The following is an 18247-nucleotide window of genomic DNA, read 5'->3' on the forward strand; positions in this document are numbered from 1 at the left end:
CGTCCTCGCCTTCCAGACGGCACCCCCAGCCCACCCTCCACCCCGCTCTCTTCCTGGCACAGCCTGTCTGCAGAGGCCCCGAACACCACGGGGCTCCCTCCCCCTTACGGCACAGATGGCCCCCATGTTTATTTTAGCCACCGTTCAGGCTCCGCTTGTCAGCCAAGTCTCGCTCCCCGGCCAGGCCCGAGGCCGGCACTGAGGACGAGGGCTGGCTCTCACTTGCCGAGAGGCAGCTACGGGCCCAGACCCCAGGCTTTTCCCCCTTAATTAGAACTTTTCTGGAAGCAAAAGTTTCTCTTTCCTTCAAATACTCTCTCAAAGACAGTCCTGAAAGGATGGCATCCTCCCTCAATTTCCACACTTGGTCCAAACAGAAAAATTAAAATAAGCTGCCACTGCGCTCAGTCCCGAAGCGCGAGGCGCAGGCTGCTGGGGCGCCCTGCTCCCCCGCTGCGGCACCCAGATCTCACTGACCCCCCCTGACGGTTTTCTTTCCCCAACGTTTCTACCGTAATTTCTCCTAAGCACTGAAATAATTTCCTGGAATAAAATGGTCTACATATGTAATGAAATCACGAAACTTCACATTCTCAAAAATATTTAATGACAGAGTTCACATTTAGTAGAAGAGCTGGGTAGAAAACCATACACACAGCAGGACGCCTATGCTGTAAAACGTCACACGTGCAGTTGGTAAAAACGCCAGACGCGACGGCAGCGTGACACCGCAGCGGCCATCCGCGTGGCGGCGCCCTCGCGTGCGACCTGCTCACGCAAGCGGGGAAGCGGGAAGCGGAGGTTCGGCGAAAACTCCTGGGACGGTGACCGGCGGGCCGTGGGGCGTGTGTGGAATCTACTCCCCCGACCCCTTCGGCTGGACGCTCGGCTGGAAGAGCAGTTTTAAGGTGAACCTTCCTGGAGGCGGGACAAGTAAGATGGGTTCTGATCCCAACACTAAGCGTCTGCTTCGTCCCTGCGTGACTGTGAGGGACGCGGCCTGGTCCCTGCCTTGGAAGAGCTCCCCGCGGAACCGGAGACCGGCTGCTCCGCCTCCTGCAGCCCCCCTCATGCACGGCCCACGCGGGGACCCCGAGGGAAGAGCTTTCGTCCTGCCTTAAAGAACGGACAGGTTCGGGCTCTATACTGTTGGCCGGTGGCCCGGGCAGGGTCTGAACTCAGAGATCCAACACCGACGCCTGCTTCTCACCCACCGTTATCACAACCAGATCTTCAAAAAAAAAAAAAAAAAAAAAAAAAAAATACCAGTTTAAAAAATCGCCATCTGTACCTATGCCGCTTGGCCCGCACACTGGCTGTTGGGTAAATGCCTGTGTGTCCAGCAAGCAAGCAAGCGCCACATTTTGATTTCTCAAAAACTATAACCCAAAGCACGTGACGGGCCAGCTCAGTCCCTCTCCGCTCTCAAACCTGCAGCTTCCGGGCCGGGGTCTCAGCCGCACACCAGTTCCTGGCCCCCAGGCCGAACGGAGGAGAGGGGCAAACGGACTGACTTTGTTCACAAATAAAATGAGCCCTAGAATTTGAGAATCTTGACAATTATTTCAAATCTACCTTTCATGTACATAGATCTCTTTAAAAGAATCATGAGATTGGAGACTTCGGGCTGTCACATTCTATGTCATATATTTCTTTAATTTTTAAAAAACAAGCATGGGCTCCTTGGGAAGGCATAAACAAAAAGGGTTAAGGATAACGCCAACGCGGAGTTCCTCGCTACCCATGCCGAACCTCAAGGCTGTCGAAATCACGAGCCACACCACCAACACTGACGGACGCGGACAACCCCACAGCACTCGGGGAGGATGGCCCTGCTGCCGTCCACCAGCACACCTCGGGGCTGCCCAGGGCCGGGACCCCACGTCCTGAGAAAGGCCTCAGCAGGCTCCTCCGCCTCCTCCCGCCCAGTCTGGCCAGAGGACCAATGCCGCTGCGCCCTCTAGTGGCGACGTTTGTTTCTGAGGAAGGACACCCTTAAAAGCCAGCAGGAAATCAAACCAAAAGCAAGCCTAGACTGGAGGAAAACGCAAATGACAAGGCAGCAGTTTCACCATCACTTTCAAAGTGACAAGCCTTACTTTCATCTGAGACTTGCTGCTGATGACCTAGAGTGACTATTATTATAAAGATGCAAGGTACTGGGGAAGGAGGCAAAAAGTTGATGGCGGACGACTGTCTGTTAAAATGCTCTGCAAGACCAAGACAGAAAAACACGCACAAATAAAATTTAGATATAAATAAGAGGCAACTAAGGAGTCGGACCTGAAATGGTCTCTAGGGTGTCGAAACTCACCCAGCGGTTGACGAGGGCTCCTGTGTGAATCCTAAGTCTGGGGCTCTACAAGACGCTGAGTCAAGACAAGGAAACCCAACGATTTAAGTGAACATGGATGTTAAACCCACACGTCCTAGTAAGTGTCCTTCAATGCGGTCTGCTAAGCAGCCGGATTTCATAGCGCTGGTCCCGACCGGCACCTCGGTCCGTCTCTCACGGTCTTCAACGCAGAAAGGACGTGACCCAGGCTCGTCGTCCTTGTTCACCAAAATCGCTGCCAGCCTCGGAGGGCACGGAGTCATCACCGCCAGGGAGAGGACGAAGGGCAGTGCCGTCTGCGAGACGGCGTCGCCAGCAGCCTCCTGCGCCCTTGGAGGGAGGGCGGCACGGCCCAGCACGAGCTCAGGTCCAGCCACCCAAAGGCAAGAGCAGGCCTTTCTCACGAGCTGCCCCTTCCTCCGGGCCTCCTTCCAAACGGCCTTGGGCCAGCTCTGCCCAGGGCGTGTCTTCAGTCTCAGCTGAGAAGTCGACTAGGACACAGACTGTTTTAAAGAGGCCCCAGGAGAGAATTCTGGGATTTGAGAGCATTTTTTTTTATAGCATAAAACAACTGGATTAAAAAAAAAAAAAAAAAAGGAGTGCTCGAGTCCAAATTTTCATCCATTAAACCTCGATTAAATTTAGACCAAGCATCCCCTTTTAACACTCGACCTACAGGAAGGAACGGAAAAGAACTCGGAGAGCATCACATGATCAGGGGATGGGAACGACCACCAGGGCTGGGACCACCCGCAGGCAGATGCCACCGCTGGGCGAGGACCGAGGTGCGTCTCCGCACCCCGCTACGCTTGCGGTCCCGCCAGCCACCCTTCCTTCGTCCTTGGCACATTTTTGTGGGCCCAGTCTCCCTGTTCTTATCCAGATTCCAACAACCAGGTTCTTGAACTTTTTTGAGGAACTGGCCATATTCTTTCTGTTTTAATGGTTTACAACTTTCCTCTGTGGCTTCATCTCTTTAGAAAACATCAAGTACGACTAACACGGCAGACCAGGGCAAAACTCCGGGCCACGTGGCTTTAAGAAGGGGCTTAGATGTACTATGAACACATCCACGAGTGACACAGGACACCGTCTGCTACGTAAGGGCACCACTCGTGGCCACAGAACCCCATCGGTCTGTTGACGACAGGCTGGAGACAGTCGAGCTTTCTGGTGGAAAAGCTGCTTCCCTTATTAAAACCATCAGTTTACTTTTCGATAGAATTTTGGTTTTGGGTGTGGTCTCTCTTGATAGGTCACCTCAGTTTCTCTTGCTCCAATTTTCTCTGACGCTCCTGGAAGTTTAAGATTATAATCTGTGGTGACGTAAGGTATTGTTCCTTCGAGCCCGCGCTGAAATGAAAACAGAGAGAATACATGGAAACACTACGAGTCCAGCCAAACCTCTCTTCCCCCGAAGACAGCGTCACGCGTCTGAGTGAGACCGTCTCGCTTAAATCCTTCGGCTCTCCTTCCCTCGAAGGGCCCGCCTAGAGCACTGGCTCAGGTACAACGGTGACTGCCGCCTCTGCGGCTGCACGACCGCGGGAGTTTCCCTCTCAAGCAGGTAAGCAGGGGGGCAAGAGGCGCGCCTCCCAGGCCACCCGCAGGCCCTGTAGTTGGCCTTGGGGCTACACAGATGCCCTTGGCCAGCATGACCTTCCCACAGGTGCCCCTGAAGACCACTCTCAGGAAGGCGATCCCGGGGAGGCCGGCGCTACTCTCCCGCCTCAGCTGCCCCTGGGATGATGGCTCTCCCATGGGGCTCCTGACCACAGGCAGGAGGGTGACTCATGGCCTGCCTCAGCCACCTTACCTGACACCCCACCCGCCTCGCTCCACCTCTGTGACAAAGTGTCAGGCTCCCCATCACCCGTCCCATGACTCCTGCCCCGTGTCGGGTCCTCGCTCGCTCTGTGCACGGCCGGCTACCTCCAGGGCTGTTCGTGGGAGCCACACTCACCTGGCCCTTCAAGACGCACTGAGGAACGGAAATGGCTCCAACCAGCAGACAATTCACGTTTCTTAGCTCTTCTGGGGGCACAGGAGTGAGGATGTGGTAGAGCCTCTTCTCCATGTCGATCCCTCTACAAATTCCTTGAAGACACACGGAAATCACCCTTTCTGGAAAACATCACCCGCCCCCACTCCGAACCGCAGAACGGCTTTTAAAACAAGAGTTTCCATTTCAACCGGGTTTTGCTTTGAAAATACAAAGTACCAAGAAATGGAGTATGTGATTATCTGAGGGCTTCGCACCCTCCTCCTCGCTCAGCTGAGGATGCCAAAGTGGTCTTCACCGCCCAGTCCTAGACTGACGCAGCTACGGCACACAGAGGCCAGGGAGAAAGCCTCCCAAGGGGACACAGAGATAACTCCGTTTCCCTCATCACCAGCTGTGTCTGCACGAAGCGACGGTTTCTGTGGAATGCTTTTAAGTACGGTACTGTATAAATCAGAAGGATTTTGCTAGTTTGGGGTCACAAAAGTCCAGAAACATCCACTGATGTTTACTGACCTCGGTGAGGCAAGGGAATGACCACATGAGGTGGGCTTGGCAGAAGCGGGGACCCAACCCTGCTGGGCACTGCCAGGCCCCGCCCACATGCTGGACCTGTGCTCCAGGAAGGCCAGCGTGCGACACAATCGTTTGTGCTCAGGCCACTCCGGAGCAGTGGGGGGAGTCCGGCTGAGCTGTTCCAGAATCCAGTGCAGAAACGACGGTGGCTCAGACCAGCAGGGCGGGGGGATGAGATGGAGGGGTGACACATTTTGGAAACTGAAGCTACCTGACCTGCTAGTGGGCTGGATGCAGAGAAGGCAGGCAAGGAGGTGCCAAGGGGACCATGGGTAAATCTCTGAAGGACCACTGGAAGGCCCGAGGGAAGAGGCGCCAGTGTGGGTGGAGGAGGGGACTCTGGGAGAGCGTCAGACTGTATGGACCCGTCAAGACATCAGCGCTGGACTCAAGTCCAAGATACCAGTGAGATACCCAAGTGGAGATCGCACTGGTACCATGGACCCGGAGCTCAGATGCATGGCTGGGCCAGACGGCCGCTGTGCGCAGGAGGCCTCATGACGGATCCGGAGCCCCCGCGGCGGGCGAGACGGCCTGAGGAACACGTGTCCACTGAGGAAGCCGTGACCAGGCCCTCAGGAATCCCAGATCTAGAGGAGCGGGCAGGGGAGGCGGAGAAAGAGCTGCCCCTCCCGTCCTCCAGCCCAGGGCTCCTGTGCTGAGGGCAGAGGAGCTCTGCCCAGGCCAGCCGGGACAGCCGCGAGGTCCAGATCAGCAGTCAGCACGGGGACAAGTGGATCGACGCCAGCAGGTTTGCGGGCATGTTTTACTCTCACTCACCAAACCCCAAACAGTCACAGATTGGCGTCTGCGCGAGCAGGATGGGCCCATCTGCATATCCTCGGACGTCGTCCAGGATCTTGCAAAGCCCGACCCAGCTGGCGTTCACAGCGTACAGTATGTGGGTGGGGGCGACATCGGCGTGAAGAATCCGGAGCGCAACTGCATTGAAAGGGACCTGGAAAACGGATGTGCATCTCGCTCCATAATTCCACCTGAAGGACTACTTTTCCTTCTCATCCGCTGACCAGCCAGTTATCTAAGTCACGTCCGCCAAACTACCTGCCGAGAAGTGCCTCGACTGAGCGGAAGCGCTGGACCAGCCTTTACTGCCTCAATACAGAGAACCTAAAACATCTACCCGAATCCCCACACACCGTCTCCATCTGCTAGAAATCTATGCCCGGTGCCGGGAACTTTCTTGTCTGAAGAGATATGTAAGACACAAGTTTGGAGATAAGCCAACATGAGTTCTGGCCAAGGGAGACCATGAAAACCCTGTTCACGGAGAGGTCTAAGTAAGAAAGTCAAAATGCATGCAGTGAGAGAAAGCCTCCATTCACCCCCTAGTGTAACGCCCTGCTGGAGCGTGTGATACACAACTGCCACCCTTAACATGCCACTTCCTGGGCAACTTCAAACTCTGACAGTAGAGAAGTATTTTGTTACGTATGTTATTTAGATTTCAAAACCAAATTTGAAATAATAAAAGGCAGTTTAAATTACTGGCAGGTAAGTTTCAAATTCAGTTATCTAAGCGAGCAAAACGCCGTTAAACAAACTGCCTGAGGTTCCCTGCTGGAGAGGAGCAAAAGCCGCACGCCGAGCTCGCCACCAGCCCTGGGAGACGCGCCTGTCCGCCCAGCTCCCTGCTGCTGCCTGCACGACCTCAGGCCGTGGCTCCACCTGTGTCCAGTTTTCTAAGCTGTGAACAGGGGACGTGCCAGCATCGCCCTCACAGGGGTGCCACGGTCACCCGGCCACTCCGCCTAATGTGCCGGGCAGAGCAGTGGCAAACAACTAGCACTCGGCACTCGCCAGGCCACGCGGCAGGCGGTGACGGTCTGGGCTCCGGCGTCAGGCTGCCTGGGCCCCGGTCCCAGCCCAGATTCCTACTACGCCCCTCTGAGCCAGCTGACTCGACATCTCTGGCCTCGGCTCCATCATCCGTAAAATGGAGATGACGACAGGGCCATTGCGAGTAAAGGCGTAAACACAGGCTTAGACCGGAGGAGTGAGCACTTAAGAAATGCTGCCTGAACTATTCTTTCATCACCCAGAATCCTAATATTAAGGCGGTTTCATCCCCAAATAATTAAGAGCCTGGATCTCAAGATGTAAACACTCTGGTGCCGGAATCTACTTTTGATGAGAATAAGACAAGTTAAGAGCGCTCTCCCAGAGCCAGGCACCACTGTGACCACCTGCTGAACCCACGTAACCATTCTACCAGCTCAGGTACTGCCTCTGCTCCACAGATGACAAACTGGACCACACGTAACTCGGGGGCGGACTGCCTGGGTCTGAGCCCAGGGCCACCTCTGGGATTAGGCAGCACGGAACCGCAGCCGTGCCCAGCCCAGCGCGGCAGTTAAGAGCACGGACCCTGGAGCCGGACTGCCTGGGTCTCATGCCAGCTGTCCCACTTGCCATCTGCTGAATGGGGGCAGTTACAGGACCTACACCGTAGGCCTGTTCTGAGGATTAAACCAGCAAAGAGTTACGCAGTGGCTGGAGGTACGCTCAGCACACTGCTCAGCACACGAGAAGCCACAGGACTGTTTGCTAAGTAAACAGAATAAAGATGATCCCCGCCACAAGCTCAGGTTACCTGATACGGTGTCAGACCATGTAAGGGACAAAGTGGTTTCGGCACTGGGGGCTGCAGCTGGCCAAGGTAACCCAACACCGCCAAGTCACGAAGAATTCTGTTATGCGATTCTCTGAGAAGTAAATTAGAACAGGGTAAGTAGAGATTCAAGCTTGCAGGACCACCTCCCGCTGAGAAAGAGCGCATCTGTCAGTACTTACACAGTTACACCTTAGTATCTGCACACTCTGCCTTTCTATAAACCCCATGGAAAAATATGAAGTGGACAGACTCTCCTTCTAGTCAAAGCTCCTGGCCACCAGAGCTGGAGGCCACTCTGGACAGTCCCATTGGGAAAATAAAAGTTCAGAAAATAACTGATTCTTCTTCATACAGAAATAGCTGTGATAGAGAGTTGAAAAACTTTAGAGGACTTATTTCTTTTAAAGAATTGAGGACAGAAGGCCTTGATAAACTGAAGAAAACTAAATTCTCTAGCCACGATGGCCTATTTACCTATTTCTTGGTGTTTTTCTAAATGCAAAATCCGACTGGACACACATCAGTTTATGTCCAGTGAACATAAGCGGACTCTCTTTGTCTTCGTCAGCAAATTCCAAACTCTCTGCAAATTCTGTCAGCTGGAAACCTCTGTTTCTGACTTTGGACTTGCTCTTTGTGTACAAGCCGTCCATGTCGTCCACATAGTCAGGGGTGAGGTTCGGCATGTATTTACTTCGGCTGGAACTGAACTGAACGACGTGGCTGGGAGACAGCAGTCGGATCAGATCGATGAGGAGCAAAAGCCCTTTGTCTGGGAGGAAGGAGACGACATCAGCCCAGTTAGTGCGCCGAAGCAACTCGTCCCTACGGAAAACTGGCACCTTATCCTGAGACAAAGACATGGTCAGAAAGAATCTCCTCAAGGCTGGGCTCCGGGACTAACGCCTAAAAGCTACAAGCTTATTCACACCGCCCATCCCAGTCCTGCCGGTCTCTGTGGGCCTACCTGTCACCCAGCCCATGGTGTTGACGATAAGAGGGGACTCTCTCTTGTAGGAGCTGAACACATACTTTATTATGTCAATGTAATTCTCGTAGTTGTTTTTACAAGCAGCTTTCCCATAATACACCATTTTCTGCGGCGTCCTCTGGTGGGTGAAAGGTGGTCCTGAGAAGACAGAGAGACAGAGGTAAGAGTAACCGATCCATGACCACGCAGTGGCGAGGTCGGCCACCATCCTGGCAGAGCCGCGGGAAAGCTGAGGCCGTCCCGCCACCAGGAAGAGATGTTCCCACTTTCAGAACACTGAGGTTTCGACTTACTATAAGGACACACTCACTGTCACATGCGCTCAACCCCAGTCACGTCCTCATAAGGCCGTTCATTCAGTGAACATTTACCGACCACCTACTCTCTGCTGGACACGTGCGTGAACAAAACGAACATCTTCATCCTCGTAGGGCTCACATTTCAATGACAGGGTGACTATGACAGTGATCACTTGTTGGAATGCAGAGCTTACTGCATTCTAAGTATGTTACATGTAGTCTCTAATTTTCATGAGAACCCTATGAAGCAGGTAGTATCATTATCCCCATTTTTACAGATGAGGAAATTGAGAAAAAGATTCACTAGACTAAGGTCACGCAGCTAGTAGGTATCAGCTGGGCCTGAACTCCGGCGGCTGAGTTACCCCTGGGGCTGACACTCCCTAATCACACCACCAGGCTGCCCAGTCCGAGCCACTTCCCGTCTCCTGTGGTCAGAGCCAGGGCCAGAATGGTCGGCAGGCAGTGACCAGGACCATGTGACAACATGGTCAGCAGGGAAAGGGCCTTGGTCAGTGTGGTCTGGTGGTGCAAGACCACTTGGGGCAGAGCTACTGCGACTCTCCGCAGCTGAGGGTGGCCTGCGTAGTTGAGGGACTGAACAAATACAGAAGGACTTTGCAACTATGTAAATATACTGAGAATAATCGTAGTCGGGGCTCTCACCATCAGAGAAGAAATGTACAGACGTGGAAGGGAGAAGGCTAACTAGAATGAACCTAGACCTGAACGAATGATGCAAACTCATGGCACTTAACAGAAAAGGTACACGAGCGACACATGTGTGTGCACATATGCATACACGTGTAGATACACGCGTGGTGTGTGTGGGTTTAACCATGCACGCATTTCCTAGCTCTGTCTACTGAGGGGATCTGTCCACAGAGGAGACCTGGAAGCAATGACACCAAGAAATTGGCACACCTAGTTAGAGTGGAACACCCAGCAAGCGCTGCCCTAACCAAGTGACCCCAGCCAGCACCTTAGGAAACAGGACAAACTGCCAGCCAATTGCTACGATGCACTGAGAACACAGCATCGCTTCTCGATCTGATCTGACAGGCTATAACGTGCTCTTCACAACTGTCAAAGCCATACAAGATGAGAAAAGCTGCAGGAACTGGTCCGGACTGAAGGAGACTAAAGATTTATAATGATACACTGGACCTATACAGATGATTGGGACAATGGACAAAATTAGAGTAACAATATCGTAGCAATGTTACTATCCTGATTTTGGTGGTTGTATTATGATTATGTAGCAGAGTGTCCTTACTTTTAGAAATACCCACTGAAACATTAAGGGGTGAAAAAAACATTAAATGGACTAAGGATAAAAAACAATGAAACCAGCTAAAAAGCTAAGCGTGAACAATTATTTTTGATAAACCTGTTAAAACAATATAAATGTTTTAAGACTTATTGACAAAAAGCCTGTTAAACCCCTAACCCACCTAGCAACCTAGTATGATACCATCAGCTTCTTTAAAAGTCAACTAAACAAAAATTACACAATTATCTCAACAGGCACAGAAAAAGCATTTGACAAAATCCAACATCCTTTCAGGATAAAACCATTCCATAAACTAGGATTGGAAGGCAACTTCTTCAACCTGACAAATGGAAACTGAAAAACCCAGAGCTAATACCAAACTTGATGGTGAAAGACTGGCTGCATTCTCTAAGGTTGTGAACAAGAAAAGGGTATTTCCTCCTACTCAACCTTGTGCTAGAGGTCCTATTGGAGCTATTAAAAGAGAAAAAGAAAGAAAAAGCACCCAAATTGGAAAGAAAGAGGTAAAACTACCTGTATTTGCAGGTGACATGGTCTTATATGTAGAAAATCCTGAAGAATTTGCAGAAAAGCCACTAGAGCTGATAACAGAACTCAGCAAAGTTGCAGGTACAAGATCAACACACAAAAATCAGTTATGCTTCTATACACCAGCAATAAACAAACTGGAAAGGAAATTAGAAGATAAATCTCATTTATAATAACAGCTAAAAGAATTAAATCTTTAGGAATAAATCCAACGAAGGAAATGAAAGACATTTATATGCTGAAAATTCACAAAATATAGCTTGAAGAAACTAAAGAGGACCTAAAAAATTGGGAAGACATCCCGTGTTCATGGATGGGAAGACGTAACATTAAAATGGCAATACCACCCACAGCAGTCTGTAGAGCAGATTCATCACAATCCTTGTCGAAATTCTAACAGCCTTTTTTTGATTTTATTTTTGCAGAAATGGACAAGCCAATTCCCAAATTGATATGGAATTGCAAGGGGTCCCGAAAGGCCAAAACGACCTTGAAAAAGAATGAAGCTGGAGTGCCCGCACTGCCCGACTTTGAACGTACCACAACGCTACAGTCGTTAAGAGAGGTGGTGACCGCGTAAGGACACAGCACAATGGAACAGAACGGGGAGCCCAGGAAAAGACCCTCGCACGTATGGTCAAATGATTTTTGACAAAGGTGTCAAGACCATTCAATGAGGCAAAGATGATCTTGTCGACAAATGGTGACTGGAAAACTAGCTGTCCACATATAAAAGAATGATGCTGGATCCTTTCCCTGTATCGTGCAGAAAAACATATTCAAAAATGGATCAAACGAGAAACAACAGACCAAAACCGCAAGTCACGCAGTCAAAGCATGCGCAGAGAAGGCTCTGACCTCCAGCTGCGCCTGGAACCAAAGTCGTCCCTCCCTTCCCCCAACCAAGGGACAGGGACATAACTGACCGGAACTCGAACGCCAGAACCCTTCGGCAGCGAAGGCTGAGCAGGACAATCTGGCGCTGAAGTCCTTTACCATAAATGGCCAAGTTCTACTGATTGCGCCGAGCCCCGCCAGCGCTTCCGCATATTTGTTCCCTGGAAACCTTTAGAAACCAGCCTGGAAGCCTGGATCAGGGAGAGTGATCTGAGCCTCCTCTCCGGGCTCCTTGGCCGGCTGCCTGACAAATCCACCCTTCTCTCCGCCGGGGACGGGGAGGAATCAAAGACCTAAGCGTCAGCACTAAAACTTACAAAACTCTTAGACAAAAACGTTACAGAAAGTCTTTATGACACTGGATTTAGCAACAACCTCATGGCTATGACACCAACCGCACAAGCAATAAAAAAAAATCAATAAATTGACTTCATAAAAATTAAGAATGTGCAATAAAGGACAGTATCATGAAAGCAAAAACACAACCTACAGAATGGGAGAAAATACTTGCAATTTGTGTATCTGATAAGAGATTAACATTCAAAATAAATAAAGGCCTCCCGAAAGTCAACAAAAACAACTTAATTCAAAAATGGGCAAAGGACTTGAGCAGACATTTCTCTAACTAAAGCAGACATACAAATGGCCAATAAGCACATGAAAAGATGTTCAACATCGCTAATCGTCAGGAAAATGCAAATCAAAACCAAAAGGAGGCATCCCTCCACATCCGGCGGGATGGCTGTGGTCAAAAAGGACAAGTATTCTGAAGGTGCAGAGAAATTGGAGCGCTTGTACATCGCTGGTGAGAATGTAACGGTGCAGCTGCGGTGAAAAAGGCTGGCGGTTTCTCGAAAAGTTAAATGTGGAACCACCACTCTCAGCCCCGCCCTGAGAGAACCGAAAGCCGGGATCTGAACAGATACTTGCGCACCAAGGGTCAGAGCTCCGCACGAAGCAGACACCGCGCAAGGGTCCGTCGGCAGTTAAACAAACAAATAAAATGCGATACACACATACGACGTAATAATATTCAGCCATAAAAAAGAATTAAGTTTCAATATATGTTATGTTTGCATTATGCTTAGCAAAAAATGCCAGACACAGAGGGATGAACACTATACGATTTCACTTATACGTGATAACCAGAACGGGTGAATTCACAGGGACAGAAAACAGAACAGGGGCTTGCAGGCGGGGAGGGAGGAGTTAGCGTTTCTCTCAAGGGCAGTCCTCCCGTATCTGCGGTCTCGCCTTCCTCAATTAACTGTGGTCACCTGTGGTCTGAAAATATTCAGAAAAAAATTCCTGAAATAAACAATTCGTAAGTTTAAAACTGCACTGTTCTGAGTGGCATGATGAAATCAGGCTCTGTCCCATTAATCGCTTTGTCCAGCGTATCCACGCGGTATACCTGTGCGTCAGGTGTCTGGTCAACTGCAGCAATATCGCAGTGCCTGTGTTCAAGTCACCCTTATCTGCTTAATAACGACCCAAAGTGAAAAGGGCAGTGATGCTGGCAATTCGGATGTGCCGAAGAGAAGCCGTGAACTTTATCACAGGTGTGTGTGTAGGAAAAACAGGACATACAGGGTTCGGTACCAGCCTCGGTTTCAGGCTTCCCCTGGGGTCTTGGAACGTGTCCCCCATAGATAAGGGGGGATTGCTGTACAATGTTTCACTTTGGGATGATGAAAATTTCTGGGTATAGATAATAGTTATACAACATTGTGAATGTACTTAATGCCATTGAATCGTACACACATGAATGGTTAAAATGATAAATACCATGTTATGCAAATTTTATCATAAAAACTAAAAAGTATCGTGGGATTCTGGTTTGGATTTTGTACCATAAAAAGGACATTAATTAGTAGGATAACTGGTGAATTTTGAATAAAATGTATAGCTTAGTAGTTAACAGTATTATATTAATGTTAATCCCCAGGCTAGATCACTGTATATAGATGTTAATATTGGAGGAGGTGGGCCTCTAATTTACATATATAATAAAATGGACAGTACTTCCAATGGAACCCTAGAAAAATACAGTTGTGTTTGTTTTTTTTTTTTTTTTTTTGGAGGCTAGAGAAATAGCTATGGGAAGACAATGAGTTGGGTAGGGGGCTGTTCACTTTTCATATTTGATAATCTTTGAGGGTTTTTTTTTTTAAGTATTACTTTCGCGTTTTTGAACACCAAGACATTTAAGAAATACATAATACGTACCTAGAATTGGCTCTGTAATATTAAGTAAAGAAATGCAACCCGGAGGAGTAAATTCTGTCTGTCCCAGATCACATTCCAAATAATCAACACAGGAAATGCTAAAAATTTAAAAGAAAGAAAAGCTTAGCTAGCTTTACCTTGTCAAGAGGGTAAATCAGATCTTAAAGGTTTTATGTGACACAGTAATAACCCGTCCCATGCAGGCTTTTAGGTGGGCTGCTCAGTCAATGTAAAAAATAAATAAATGTAGAGAAAATGCGACGCAGATACCTTCGATGTCCCCTCGGCGCACAGGTATGACCTTGTCCTTCCTAAAATGTTATCTTTAAAAGAGAGAATTTATCCCTATTCTGAATCTCCGGATAAGAACAAATAATAGATTCTGAGGCCAAGCGACTTCTCTTGAAAGCTACTGACAGGCAAGGTCAGTACCCCGAGAGCACCGTCACCTCACCCCAAAATGCAGTGTAACAGACGATGCCATCACTCAGCTGAGCAGCTCGGTACAGAGCTGTGAATAACCTCTGCTTAGAAGTCTAGAGGCAGTCGCATCAGCTTCTTAGATCAAAACTTCTACTTCCTGTCCCCAATCCAGCAACATGTGAAAACAAGAATGAAAGTCTTACCTATTTAACAACTGGTTAATCAGGTAGCGATTAAATGTTGACTTTCCGACATCCTGAGACCCACAGACCAGAATGACTGGGCAGCCATCTACCTCTTCTGGAGGTGAAGCAAACATTGACCCTAGATTAGCCATCTTCTCTAGGACTCTAATCACAAACACTCGAATTTGTCAGTACGTGCCACTCACCACAGGACACGTTGACTAACTCCTCCAGGGCTGAAAGAGCACTCTCGGTTAAACGAAGGCCGTTTTTCTTCTTCTCTTTTTTAATGCCAACAGACCTCAAGGCGAAATACTCGGAGTTAATCTGGAAGGTCCGACTCTGAAATTAACAACATAAGCTTTTAGAAAAGGTGAAAAGAATTACACCTCTTTCCTTTAGTTCTAAATAAACCTCATATGGTTGTGAGCAACAAAAGACAAATTTGATCGCTCCCTTCTTCTCACGCCCCCCAAATCCAGCCCTTCAGTAAGCCCTGTCAATTCTCTTCCCAAAGTCATGCGCGCCTGCTTTCATAGCTCCTGCTTACTTCCGGCTGCCATCACCTCTGCAGGACACTCCAAAAATAAGAAAAGAGTGTGGAAATGTAAAAATGATGTTTCTGTTGCAAGAAAAATGCAATAGAAGACCGCAGTCGTAGAGCAGGTTGGTGATTGGGAATAAAGCCAAGGCAGTCTCCCGAGACAAAGACAAAGAATATATGCGGACAGAGCTGACAGGATGCGGAAGACAGGCCCACAACACACAGTGGTGTTCTTGCAGAAGTACCGGGAAACAGGGAAAGCAACTCAAAGAACAGAAGAGCTCGGTCCCAGCGGAAGCAGGTGGGGCTCAGATGAAATACGGCCTCTGTATGGAGAGGATCCAGGGAAGAAACCCACCAGGATCCCATCCTAACTCATCATCAAAAACATCAAGGGAATGAGAATCAGCTGGCTTTAAGCCTTCCTCTCAGCAACTCTGGATTCTAGAAACAATGGAGCAGCCTTCAAATTCTGACACCAACAGCCACCCCTTCTCATTTTTTTTGCTGCTCCCACATCTAGACCTGCTCCTGGGAGAGCCTCGGGGCTCAGACCTTGAACCTTCCTGTTTCTATCTGTATCAACTCCTTTGGTGCTGTTATCCCAACCGAAACACCTTCCGAACCCTCTTCTGGGGCTGAAAGCTCCCAAATTCACATTTCCAACTCCAGACTCTGGCCACCTTCAACTGAACATCTAACGGGCACCCCGAAGTTAACACATCGACACCTCCTCCTACAGAGGCTCCCCTCTCAATGGCAACTCCAAGCACCCAGGAGCTTAGCCTGAAACACCTGTTGTTAGTCTTTGATTCTTCCTCATGCCTCACATCCAATCTGTCCAATAAGCCTACGGATTAGACTCAGTTTACTGGCTCATGAGACAATTATAGAAACAACTTGACTTCAGGAAATAGCATGGCCAGCACAACTTAGAGGTGAGAAGGGACAGGAAAAAGTATAAGAACATGAAAATTACTCATTCAGAGTTTAGAGAAAACTTACACTGTCTCCAGTTAACAAATCAAGATATGAAGATAACCATTCAAAAAATGTCAAAAGGCATTTAATCAACTAAAATACGAAATAACAGCTTTCACAGGGTAATGAAACTAAGGGAGTAGGGGAGAAGAGACATTTTTAATGATATACCTTTCTATACTATTTTTACTTTACACATGCATTACAGTCTATATGTTCCAAGGAAGCATCCCACATGTCATGTGATATGACCGTTTTGGTGAAAGTAATTAACAAAACTGTGAATGAAAACTGATTTACCTCTTGTACAAAAATGTAAGATAAACCTGGATGGCTGATTATGAAGTTTACAGTGGAGGTTTTCAGATTTTCTAGCATCACAATTGAACACAGAGGAGAAAAATTCTTCATCAACCAACATCTGTCATCTGTAAAGATAAAAACAAACTACCTTAGAATAGTAACTCCATTAAATTCTATGCCCTTTAGGGCCACCATTTCCTCAGCTAAAGCGTAAACTTTTCAAGAGTAGGAATTACGTTTGAGAGCCCTTTTTTGGGAGGCCATACTGCACAACAGGAACACACCTGGGTGAAGTCATCCAGGTTTACCACACACTAGCTGAATGGCCTCGGGAAACCTTTCTCATCTGTAAAATGGTGAAAACATGAGTTTCACTCTCAGAACCCTTGAGAGGGTTTGAATAATAAAGTGTGCAATGTGTAGGCCACGATACACCTGTAGAAATAGCCTTATTACAGTACATCCTCAGTAAACGACCCAGTGTTTGTCATTACCCTGGTTAAGATGAGGTTTGAGCAAAGTTCGGGCTTCCCTTTTCATCTCCTTCTTGCTTTTCTCAGGCATCGAATAATGAACTGCATTGACAGTGAGGCGAGAGTGGGTATAGGTAGAGAAGACATCTTGGGAAGGCTGGCCTTGGCTAATGGTAAAACCAAACACCTGCACCTGGCCATAAAGGCAAGTCACACGACACATCCCGCTAAAAGTAAAACCCTAGCAGGGAAAGACAAAAAAGAAAGGAATAACGTTATGGATTCTGTTACTAATGACTGAAACCTTCTAAAGCCTTAATTGCTATTCACAAATCAAAAGGTGGCAGATTTCTAAATAACAGAATACATTGCACTAGGTGACTATTAAGTACTTAGTATTTTTGACCTAAGACCATATCCCATGGCAGCTACAGGCACAGCTGGTGAACGCTGACACGTGAAAAATCAGGGGGTCCCATGGACTGGGCTCTGCTGTTCTCATGGTGCCCTGTCCTTAGAGGGCCCACCGCCTGCCAAGTCCCTGCGTTCTTGGTTTTCACCTCTTTTCTGTATTGGAGGGGGACTCCCAGATGGGAGTCCAACTGAAGAGCAGGGGCCCTGCAACCAGGCCACCTGGGTGTGAATTCTAGCTCTGGCTCTACTGTATGCCTTTAGGCAAGTCACCTAAGCCAAACCTCAGTTCCTTCCTCTGTAAACATTCATAGTCAAGCAGTAATGACTCCAAGAGAGTATAAAATGGATTCATTCACCCAAATGGGGGTATAAAATGGGTTCGTTCACCAAAAAAAAAAAAAAAAAAACCCCACTTAGAAAACGTAGAACCTGGCAGTCCTGAGTACCCAGTAAATGCGACCTATTATTGCCATCACAGTCCCTTTCAGCTCTGAAGGGCTAGATGCCCTCAGCAGGGTCCTCGTTACCCTCTGCTCAGTACCACCGCCATGAGAAATGCGCTTGACTCGTGGCCGGAGGACCCGCAGAAGGGACACGGCCTGCCACCCCCGGGGCCGCGTCTCCGCCCCTTCCTCTCTACCCGCCCGGCTCTCCCGGCGCGACTTACCTGCTCGAGCGGCAGCAGCAGCAACGCGCGACCCGGGCCGGCCGGCCGCAACGGCGGGATGGGGAGGGTCGCGGAGCCACCTTCGGCGGGGTCCTCGTCCGGGGTCGGGCTAGGGGGCGGGCTGGGGGTCGCGGTCTTGGGCCTCCCGGCCGCCGCTGCGCGCGACTCCGGGCAACTGCCCCCCTGCCAGTTCGCGCCGGCCGCCTGGGCCTGCAGCAGCCTCCGCCGCAGGCGCCTTCGGCCGCACCAGCGCAGCAGAGTCCCGAGCCGGCGGCGAGGCCGGCGGCTGAGGATGAGCTGGGGCCGGGCTTTGCGGGCTCGCTTCCACGTGGAGCGACCGAGCCCCCGCTTCGTCTGCAGCAGCAGCAGCGAGTCCGCCATGCTGGCCGCCGGCGCCTGCCGCGCGGGAATCTCGCGAGACCCCGTCGCTCCGCCCCGTGGCCCGTCAAGCCACTGAAAGGGGCGGCCCGGGAG

At 49.6% G+C, this 18247-nt stretch overlaps 1 protein-coding gene across 1 annotated transcript; it reads right to left on the minus strand.

Annotated features, from left to right (window-relative positions):
- Positions 1-584: 584 nt before the first annotated feature.
- Positions 585-18181, minus strand: NOL9 (nucleolar protein 9). Its single transcript, XM_016165353.2, has 12 exons — positions 17774-18181; positions 16714-16933; positions 16217-16344; positions 14598-14733; positions 14410-14506; positions 13784-13881; positions 8513-8674; positions 8020-8317; positions 7525-7636; positions 5694-5871; positions 4299-4432; positions 585-3688 (listed from the first exon to the last, which is right to left on the minus strand). The coding sequence occupies exons 1-12, from the start codon at positions 18152-18154 to the stop codon at positions 3539-3541; spliced, it is 2094 nt and encodes a 697-aa protein (XP_016020839.2). The 5' UTR covers positions 18155-18181; the 3' UTR covers positions 585-3538.
- Positions 18182-18247: the final 66 nt, after the last annotated feature.

Source organism: Rousettus aegyptiacus, unplaced genomic scaffold (assembly GCF_014176215.1).
Source record: "Rousettus aegyptiacus isolate mRouAeg1 unplaced genomic scaffold, mRouAeg1.p scaffold_m13_p_1, whole genome shotgun sequence".
NCBI classification, from domain to species: Eukaryota; Metazoa; Chordata; class Mammalia; order Chiroptera; family Pteropodidae; genus Rousettus; species Rousettus aegyptiacus.